This window comes from Chaetura pelagica, unplaced genomic scaffold (genome assembly GCF_000747805.2).
Source record: "Chaetura pelagica isolate M959 unplaced genomic scaffold, ChaPel_1.0 scaffold449, whole genome shotgun sequence".
Lineage (NCBI taxonomy): Eukaryota > Metazoa > Chordata > Aves > Apodiformes > Apodidae > Chaetura > Chaetura pelagica.
Genome location: NW_009954418.1, coordinates 551,676 through 562,270, shown reverse-complemented (window position 1 = coordinate 562,270; position 10,595 = coordinate 551,676). Strand labels below are relative to the sequence as shown.

Genomic DNA, 10,595 nt, shown 5'->3' with positions numbered 1-10,595 from the left:
TCAGCAGGTTTTTCCTGCAGAAATCTAAAATACTCTAATACCCAGAAGTCCTTGGGTTTTGTTTGAATACCACTTGTACATCTGTACAAACCTTCTGTTCTGTAAATAGTGATTTCATGCTGCCAAATGTAGATATGATCCATTTGCTACTATGACTCTTAGTTTGCTTTAGTGAAACAATCAGGGAAATAATGTAGTCAGTAGGTAGAACAGGGATAAGAAGGCTTCCATCCACAGACTCTAAACACAGCATGGGTGGATTTCTGCTTAATTCCAAGCATGCTGATGTTCAGACATGTACAATTCTTAGACCAAAATGGGATCTAGAATAGCTGTCAGTCTTCAGGTATTGAATTTTTATATTTGTCAAACATTTGGTCTGATATTCCTAAGTCTCTTTCTCATTTTTCTCAGGAGGCTCAACAGAATTGACCAGGACAATATCCTGCAAATTTTTATTGATTTTCTGTATAGGTCCCAAATTTCTGGAAATGGATGTCTTACCACTTCCTGTGAAACTTTGATGCTCCTGGCTTCTTGGTTTCAGAGCTCTACCATGGAAAAGCACCAAAGTTGGCCTGCAGTATCATCTAGCAACATTAACAAATGACTGCTAAGATACTTGCTGTGTCATTTGCCATATTGTGAGAGTAGAGCCCAGAGGCTCTGCTGGTGGAGCTAAAGGAGAAGTAGAGGTTGCTTAGGAAATGGAAAAAAGAAGGAAAATAAAATAGATTCCTGGAATATATTGTCTATAAATAGTTGGTGTGATGGTGGCTATGTTTATCACCTGCTATATGGCACTCCTCTTTGGATATGTCATATTTTTGTCCTTTATTCTCTATAGTCACTGTTACACTTGAGTTCTATAGTTCAGTTAAGATAATAAAATGTATTATGATTGGTGAGAAAATTCTAAAAGCTTTTTGTTTTCCTTTGTGAGCAGAAAATGTGAGTTGAGGTGCTTGGCTAAATACGTTTGTGCTAGTTTAGAATCCATAAATAAAAAGGGCATTTGCTTCTTTGTGCTGCATTATGGATTATCCTTATAGGACTATTTTTTCCACACAAACTTGCTACAAAAGCTTTGATGTCATTGTTTTTCCTATGCTTTGTTGCAGATATTTTCATGTTTCCTTTTTCATTTCTCTTCCATTAGACATTTGCTGACCAGGTATTCGGTATCTTCAGCTGGACAATTCCCATTGCTGTAGCTTTTTCTTGTTTTGGTGGACTTAATGCTTCAATTCTAGCATCATCAAGGTAGTGCATATCTCTTTCTGCTTGACAAATATCCATGTTACCATTACGCTTATCTGTTGTGAGAGTGGCAAAAATACTTTTGTAACCAAATCTGTAATGAATAGCCACAATACAATAAGACCTAAATAAACTTCTGTGTGTGTATACATACACCCTTAACACTGCCTCCTTTCACTCTTATCCTTAACACTACCACTAACTCCTTTCCCAAAGTATTCCTAACTGTATGGAGAGTATGATTAAAGATCAAATTAATGTTGTCTGTGTGGTGAGGCCTCAGGCCTTCTGACTATTTGGATTGAGTTATCTTCCATTTTGCTTGATATAATAATTCTAACAAGCTCTTGTTATAAAATGTATTTACTTCAAACTTAGTGACGTTTAAAAATCTTAGTATCTTTAAGCTTTTCTCCAAGTAAATTTTCTTTAAGTTGCTACTGCTATTAAGATGCATTCAAAAAGCTTAGGATACAGTATAGAAGATTTCCTCTGAGCACTAGATGTGACTAGTGAAAATTTTAATGAGATTTATTCAGGCATTTTGACATCCTTCCTACCTGTTGAATTTATGTGCAGTTCCTCTGTACTGAGAACAAATTTGAACAAGATACGGTGAAGCAGCTAGTACATAAAAATTTGCAGTTGTTTGTTCTGCTATAAGCTGGAATGTTTTCAGAACTAGTTAGAATTTTTTGAAATCATAGAAACTTATTTTAGTTACTGTAGATGTTTTCTATTTTACCTTTAGGATTGCTTTTTAAAAATTAGTGTTAACAGCATGTTTCTAAAAGCTTGTATATCTTTTAATGGCTGTTGTACGGTGCATCTTCACAAGAAAGGTTGAATCCATGTTCCAGTCTGAAGGATGGAAATTCAGTGGTGTAAATACTTATTTTGACTGGTATTGTTTGATTTTCTGTAGTACATTCTGTCTCAACATCTGTTTTCTGACATTATTTTTCAGGCTATTTTTTGTAGGGTCTCGAGAAGGTCACCTTCCAGATCTGTTGTCTATGATCCACATAGAGAGGTTCACACCTGTGCCAGCTCTGCTCTTCAATGTAAGAAATTATTGCTTTTCTTCTTAGCTGTATGATTATTTAAAGGAAAACCTTAAAAAGATTTACTGTCATCAAGGTGATTTCTGAGAGAGTGATTTTTTGAGGCATAAAATCATGCCAAACATTAAGGAGTGTAAGGAGTTACTTTACAGCAAAAAGCAGCATAAACAGTAAGTTTCAAATTTCTGTTGTTCATCTCACTCTTGTTCTTCCCTGACAGTGTGCTATGACCCTTATTTACCTGGCTGTAGAAGATGTCTTCAAGCTTATTAACTACTTCAGTTTCAGTTACTGGTTTTTTGTTGGTCTGTCTATTGCTGGGCAATTATACCTACGTTGGAAGGAGCCAGATCGTCCCAGGCCTCTTAAGGTAATATTTACTTATCTCAAAATTGTTTCAAATCCCTGTCTTCCCCACAATGTAAGAGGACTGTCTAAAATGTGGATCATACATGTTATGCCTAAAGGTTAAAATCTGATCAGGACATAAAACATGGCTTCCATTGTATATTGTAAAATGAAAGCTAGCTTGTCTGTTAGATGAGTGGTTGTTGTAATAGTATACTCTTTTATTGTACATTATTTCAGGCAGCATCCCTCCCCTCTGTCAACTGCAGAATGTCTCAGCCTTCTTTCTTGGATTAGAAATCTAATTAGGAATGTGTAAACTAGTTAATTCTGTCAGTGTGGACCATGTTGAGCTCTGATGGTTTTTCAGTTCAGTATCAGCACTCTTAACACCTTCTCATACTTTTAAGTTGATACTGTACACACCAAAAAAGTAATTCTAAGTTCCTGAGTTTATTGGATTTGTACAAAAACATGTCATGCTGTTGCAGTTTCTATCAGCATAGCACAGTTACCAGACTTGACTCCTGCAATTTTTAGCAGCACTTCTGTTCAAGAATAATTCTGCAGTTTGCTTATAGGTTCCAAATAACCAGATGTACAAGATAAAGAACAGATAATTTCACAAAGCGGGCTTGAGAGGGAAAAGTCTGCATCTTCTTGCATGTACTTTCATGTTTCCCTTTCCTTTTTCCTTTCATTAGACATTTGTTTGTAAATTGTAGACAACAAGTATTCCAGTAACATTCTTTTTTTTTCTGTCTGCAGCTGAGCGTGGCTTTCCCAATAATATTCTGTATATGCACAGTTTTTCTGGTGGTAGTGCCACTCTACAGTGACACTATAAATTCATTGATTGGAATTGCCATAGCTCTATCTGGAATTCCAGTCTTTTTCTTGGGAGTCTATTTACCTGCATCAAGGAGACCTCAGTTTATCAACAAGATTTTAGGTAAGTTTCTTTGTAGATGGAGATGTTGTTAGGAAAGAGATTAAATCAGTGAATCCTGGTTTGTTGACGAAAAGGGTTGTGGTGAGAGCCTCATGCTCACCAGCACCCCAAGCAGAAGGAGGGAGAAAATATGAAGAACAAAGCTGAGAAGACTTTTTGGTCAAGATAAATGTAAGTTAGAAAGTAAAGGCGGGGGGGAGAGCCCTGCAATCACCACCTCCCACAAGTGGACCAATGCACAACCAGTCTCCAAGGAATGGCAACCTTGGAAGACACCTCCCTCTGGCATGCATGCACTTCTCCCTCTACCCGTTTTTATTGCTGAGCATGACACTATACAGCATGAAATACCCTTTTGTCTAGTTTGGGTCAGCTGTTCTGGCCATCTTCTCTGCAAACTTCCTACTGTGCAAGCACTATGCAGTGACAGAATCATACAATCTGTGTGTTACCATCCCTGTTTAAGCCACAAATCCAAACCACAGCACAGTGTGGGCTACTGTGGGGAATGTTAGATGCATCCCAGCCAGACACAGTAAAGGGGTGTTCTAATTTTCTGTGTTTTTACACCCAAATTTGATTTACTGTAATTTAAAAGACCATGTGCTTTCTACAAACTTTGTCCTCAGTTTTTATGCATTTCTCTGTAATAAAAGCAAAAAGATTTGATTAAGACATTAAAAGTCTTTTTGGTAAGCAATTTTAATGACTGTAAAAGGGCCCAAGATTCCTGGTAGCACAAGCTAACCTTCTTGCTTTACTGAATCAGGTTTTTAAGATGGTTAGATTGGAAATGGGCCACAGATGGAATTTTGCCTTCTACTGAATTGCTGCAGTTTAATGCAGTTTCTCCCCAGCAGTACACTGTTGTCATTGTTACTATGTGAGAAAACCATAATGGGTGATGTGGAAAGGAAGGTTTATAGCATAATTGTAAAATGCAACAGGATGTGGTGCAGCAGCAGCTAGTGAACATGTAAATACTTGGTAACTTTGTCGCTTTCCTGGTGCTATTTGACGTTGTTTTATTCTTTGATTTTAGCAATTTTAAACTCTCAAGAGAAAAGAATACTTCACTTCAGTTACTTGGTGGGGTACCTAAGAAGACCAACACTTTAGGATATCAACAGAACAGTTTTAAACATTGAGTGAAGACATTTTTTGTATTTAACTGTTACTGTTTCCCTTAAGAGAAGTGAGGCAGCATTCTTGACAACGTTCACGAGCCAGTTGTATGTTGTGTAATTAAGGACTCGAGATGGGTGGCTCTATTTCTGAGGTATCTTCCTTTCCCCACGCAGGTACAGTCACACGGAACATGCAGCTGCTCTGTTTATGTGTCTTAACAGAGATGGACCCAAATGAAGAAAAGAAGTTGGAAATCAAATCCAATTAAAATTGCAAAGCTATTAAAAGAAATGGCAGTGAGGATACAGCAATTATGACAATAAAAGAAACTGGAAAAAACATGGAAACCGTTTCCAGGGGGCTTTCCAGAAACACAATGTACTTATTCCCACTGCATGCCCTCATGTCACCCTCCTAAACTGGCATATTTTCAGGGCATATTTTCATTGGATGATGATTACCTACTCATTTCAGGCACACAAGCTATGCCTCAGTATTGTTCCTTCTTCAGAATTGGTATTAAAATGGTAAGAGCTAATGGATCAAATTAATTTCTGCAGAATGAACCAGGCCCTGGAAGTAATGCATTTTTAAGTTAGGCTGAAAAACACTTTGACTCAGAAGACCCAAAGTCAAGTCCAGCTTAATTCTGATGGGTGTTTGCATGAAATACTTGCTGTGCTATCTCAGTTCCTATCTCAGAAGACAACTGGTCACAACAAACTACCTGATTTATCATAAAGACTGAACTAACCTTACTCCTTTCAGTAAGTATTTTATTCCATACACTGTATGGAGATGTGGTACCTGAATGTGGCAAGCACCTTGGCACTAAGTACTTGATTAGTATTTGATGATTCTTTCCTTTTCGCTTGCTAGTACATAGTTGATTACAACAAGACTTTATGAAAACTTCCAAAATTAAAATACATATTTTGATGCTTTTGAGCATTTGTTTCTGAACTGTTTCAGTTCTGTTCACTAGAAAAGGACCAAACCACTTATTTTAATACTAACATAAAATGGAGTCTTGGGCTACCTTTATGAAGCCTTATAAACCCCTTTATTGGGGTTTAAGGTAGTTAAATTGTAGCTGAAGAACTCTGTGCACAGTTGGCACATAAACATGTAGGGTCTTTTCAGTAGTTAATGAAAATTGGCATTTAACTATTATAATGCAACTTTTTAATCCCAAGATCTGTAAGATCCTCAAGTCCAACCATTAACCCAGCCAAGTCCACCCTGAATTCAGTATCAAAGATGAGACATCTGTCCAGTGGGCAGCACAGCTGTAACAGGCTAGGTTTGTGGCATAGGTTAAAGCAATATTAACCATTCTGTGCAATCCAGAAAAGGAAATATTTTGCCTTCATTACCTTGACATCACCAGCCAGAACTAACTGACCTAAAGTCACTGCTGCAACCTACAGCTCATGACTGATGTTGATCTAACATCCCGTTAGCCATTTTTTACAGACTCAAAGAGGAGAGTGCTGAAATACTTTGTGTGTGCAAACAGGCAAGATTAAGGAAAAATTAGTTAAAAATTAGTTAAAAATTCTTTATTTACAATTTAAATGCATATATACTGTTCTACTCCAATAGTAAAATTACTGGAGAGAGATCCAGAAATATAATGGACAAGCCAAGGCATTTTCACATGCTCCCATACTTGTAGAGAAGGTAACTTGAAACTCAGGAACAACTACAGTAGAAAGCACTAGGACAGACTGCCTTTTTCCAGGACTTCCAGTCACCATCACAGCAGACATGTTCATCATCTTGTGAAAAATGACACATTGGTCATGACAAGAGGGGCTGCTGCCAACAGCACCCGCATATATAGTGTGGAGGTACTTGCAGAACAGGTACAAATGCTTGGATATGCACCTTTAGGAGGAAAAAAATTCTTTCAAAACCTCAGCATCCCGACTGGGGAAAAATCTTTTTTAAAGCATGTAAGTGTCTTTTGCTTGGAATAAAAAATGGTATTGTCAAGTTGCATATTGACACTCATCTGTTTAGTATATGAGAGTTACAGTTCACATAGTTCAAGGTTTTAGCATTTACTGGAACCCAAGTCTAGTCATCAATATTCAAGCCTAGTCAGCATTAAGGCGCACCATGCTAGTCACCAACATTTTCAGAAGGCCAGACTGGCAAAAATTAAGTTTAAACCTTACCCATGTAACGACTGGTTTCCTACTGTCCCAATGCGCACAACTTTTACCAAAAAGTGGTTTTCCAGAGGTTGGTTCGTTTGTTTTTATGGCAGGTTTTTTTTGTTTTGTTCTTTGGTTTAGTTCATCATTCTTACAAATAGCCAGTGATGGCTTTGCATTTCATCTTCAGAAAAGGGCTGTTAGTCAGAATCCAAATCCTGGACCTCATCGTATCCAAACTCCTGCAGAACCTCCTCTCGGTATTTGTTCCATGTTCTTCTCCTGTAACATTGCTCCTCATCACTGAGGCTCTCTTCAGACTCTAAAGGGTGAGCACCAACATTTTAAATTATCCCTTCTTTTTACTTAAACAGTTAAGTTAGTCAGACTATTTTAAGCTTCTGGAGTAACTACTTTAACAAATACAACATCTGAACAACTTCTGTGAGATTTAAACTGTGCTTGGAGTGCGCTGTGCTTGGGATGGGGAGTTAAGAAAGCAGAGGCAGTATTGTTCACAAGCACATGGAACCAAGTCATCTATTCCATCTCAAAACAAGCAATCCTTTGCAATTGCAGCAGCCTGAAATGGATTTCTTAATTTTGACTGCAAAAATACAAAGATCCCTTGTAGTTCCAAGAAACATGATGCTTCTCTAAGCAGATTTAACCCAGAGCAGAAGACTATCCCAGCAGTGCTCAGTCCATTGCTTTTTTAAAGACAGCATGTAAAAAATGACAGGCTTTCTATGTGCACAGCATGAAAGCAAACAGTTTGTTTTTTTTACAGGCATACCTTTTTCTCCATCACCATCTTCCTCAGGTAAGAAATCGTCTTCATCAGGATAATCATTACGCCAGTTATTTTCATCATTTTCATCATCTTCATCTTCATATATTTCCCCTGGAACGTGATCATCATCCACCTGCATGTCAACACATAACTTTAATCATAAATATAGTTGGATTAAGCAGTTTTTAGGCACCTATACAATACTAAACAATACTATCCAGATCATATTTTTCATTTCAGCAGTGGTCAAATAGGTCAAGGAAAAGGAAAAGTAGCTTCATGTTCCTGATATGAAAGTCTGTTGGTTGCAGCATCTATACAATGGAAGACTAAAGCTTACATTTAACTTCCTAACTTCACAATCACTGAAGGCTGTTACAGGAAAACATCTTGTATCAGGATAAAAGTTCTCAAATACTGAAAAAGTTCCATGTCACTCCTTGCTCCTTTTTCCACTCAACCATATTTACAACTATCACTGCCTCCTAGTCAACATGAAATAAGTTTACACTTGTGTGCCAAAATTCATTTGGCAATTTGAAGCCAGACAGATTCTCCTGAGAACATGAGCATTATCCCTCTAGTAACATGGAGGAACACACGATTGGCAGTTACAAAGAGCCTTACAGAAGTCACTGAACATAAACGTATTTCAAATTATTTTTCTGGGCATGTCAAATTCTAATGATAGGACTTCAAGCATGTTAATTCATGACCTTTCTACTTCAGGAAAATCTGCTTTCCCACACCCTTACCAGTTCATATTCTTCTCTATAGGGCTGCACAGAAAGGATATCCTGGATCCAACCAGGGACTGATGTTTCCATATAGTAGATATCATAAACATAATCATCAACTTTCTCTTCTTTCTTACCATCTTCAGAAACATTTAAACGCTCACGGATCATCTCTACTGCATTGCAAAGAATCACATCAGGATCAGTCTTCTGCTAAGAAAAAATAAATAAGAATGCATATTTTCATTGAAGCCATACACATGGAAGTTACACTGAAGTCATGCCTTGTTTCATATAATAGGAGAACATGTTTTGGACAGGTTCATTAGAAATTATTGAAGAGGATATGACTAATCCTGTAGAATTGTTCATCTGTTTCTGATGACATGCTGGTTAAAGAGACAAGTTTACAGCCCTTGTGCTTTGCAGGGCATTACACTGGCAACACTGCAGGAAGGATGTGCAGGAAGTAGCACGGATCATATGCAAATAGATTACAGAGTGCACAGGAGAAACAATGAAAATGCAACAGATCAAAAGGAAAAGACTGGCAGGCCCTAGAGCTAGGCTTTTTATTTATTTCCTCACTTCAATATCAAGGCAGAAGAAATTTCTTCATGCTTTCTCCTTCCTAAAAAAATAGTTGCAGTGTTTTCTTTAGTGACCTGTATTTGAAGGTCTACAAGCACAGGTTCTTGCTGCAAATTTTTCTCTGCTTCAGCTTTTCAGAACATCTTTTCCAATTCACAGTAGTGTCTCCTCAGCTACTTAAGTAATTCCAAGGAAAAGGTAGAGACCAGCCTTTTATTCACTCCTAAAATACTTGCAGAATAAAGAGAAAGCTTACTTCTTGCTGTCAACACCTACTGTTAGCTCTAAAAGAGTAAGAAAATTGAGATGCTGCCTGAAGTTTCATTTCTGTTTTTCTAATCAGCAGTGATAATAGTTAACTAACTGATCTAAAATGTCTGAACTACTTGCCATACCTTAATAGAAAATAAGGATTCATACAAAACTTTGACAGCAAAGCCCTGAAATAAACTACAAGAAACACCGAAGGGTGACAGCTGATGGGGCTCCTCCTCACCCAAGCAGCCCCTTCTTTAAGCATTTCAGTTTCCCTCAGCTGTGATGGGGTACAGGAGTGATGAGTGATGCAACTACTAAAGGAAGCACACACAGTCCTCTAACCTTCTTTTCCATAGGGTTACAAGTCTCTAATACAAAATCTTAACACTCTGTATGCAGGGCAGCCCTGCACAGAAGGCAGAACTTCTTCATACTTTAAAGCATCCTAGATATTGGGCAGATACTCCTCCAACTGAAAACAGACTTAACTCGTAATGCCAATGAAAACAGGAGGTAGGGACTTAAGCAGCCTGCCAGACACCTAGAGTTCTGCTAAAAACAAAACACACAATGAACACAGATACTGGAATTATGGAAAGGGGAAGGTCAAAAGTATCTTTCATTTTAGTGAGTCTGTCCTACAAGTGACATTCTTAGGAATCTGCGTGGATGAGAAGACACTGAGTTAATTTGTTTCTTTTTCTAGGTAGAGTAGTTAATAAAAATCCTGAGAGATCCACCTGACAGAGGAGTGTGAGAACTCATACATCAGAACAGGGTACAGGAAAAACAGGGAGGTAAAGGACAACTCCACATGGCTGGCTTTCTCAACAACCTTACAACACTTCAGAATCTTCATGGAAGTTACTTCCTGTATTAACTGTTCCAACTTAAAAATACCTAGTTAAAGCTCTATTACCTAGTGGAATACTTACAAGGCAAAAAAAGCTTCTACTGCAGTCAGTTTGCCCACATGTACCAGCCAAGCCATATGAAAGCATCTAAAGGACACTAAGTTCACCTGCTGACCTGTGGGTTTGCAGCAGTCACACTGGAGTCTCCCACCACCTCCTCTTCTTGTACGATATCAAACAACTGGAATTCTCCACGGCAGTCCGAGCCCTCATCCACAGCACCGCCCTCCTTTGGTGAAGCATCTTCCCTTGCTCCAGAGTCTCCCCTGTCACCATCAGCCTTCCCCTCGCCCTGTCTGGCAGGTGCAGCAGGCTCAGCACAGCTGGGTCGATGACTGGCCACCACCCGGTAGCGGTTTTCCTTCCTTTGCACTTGCTTGGAAGAGCG

At 38.3% G+C, this 10,595-nt stretch overlaps 2 protein-coding genes across 2 annotated transcripts in view; one reads left to right on the top strand and one right to left on the bottom strand.

Moving 5' to 3' along the window:
- Window positions 1-5,020, top strand: part of SLC7A6 (solute carrier family 7 (amino acid transporter light chain, y+L system), member 6) — a 21,362-nt gene extending 16,342 nt beyond the window's left edge. The window contains exons 5-9 of the mRNA XM_010004426.1: window positions 1,160-1,263; window positions 2,228-2,324; window positions 2,545-2,694; window positions 3,441-3,624; window positions 4,926-5,020. Of these exons, the coding sequence (XP_010002728.1) occupies window positions 1,160-1,263; window positions 2,228-2,324; window positions 2,545-2,694; window positions 3,441-3,624; window positions 4,926-5,020 (630 nt within the window). The remainder of the gene's footprint in view (window positions 1-1,159; window positions 1,264-2,227; window positions 2,325-2,544; window positions 2,695-3,440; window positions 3,625-4,925) is intronic.
- Window positions 5,021-7,114: 2,094 nt separating this feature from the next.
- Window positions 7,115-10,595, bottom strand: part of SLC7A6OS (solute carrier family 7, member 6 opposite strand) — a 6,540-nt gene continuing 3,059 nt past the window's right edge. The window contains exons 2-5 of the mRNA XM_010004440.1: window positions 10,323-10,589; window positions 8,463-8,657; window positions 7,711-7,840; window positions 7,115-7,236 (exon numbers count right to left, since the gene is read on the bottom strand). Coding sequence (XP_010002742.1) covers window positions 7,115-7,236; window positions 7,711-7,840; window positions 8,463-8,657; window positions 10,323-10,589 — 714 coding nt within the window. The remainder of the gene's footprint in view (window positions 7,237-7,710; window positions 7,841-8,462; window positions 8,658-10,322; window positions 10,590-10,595) is intronic.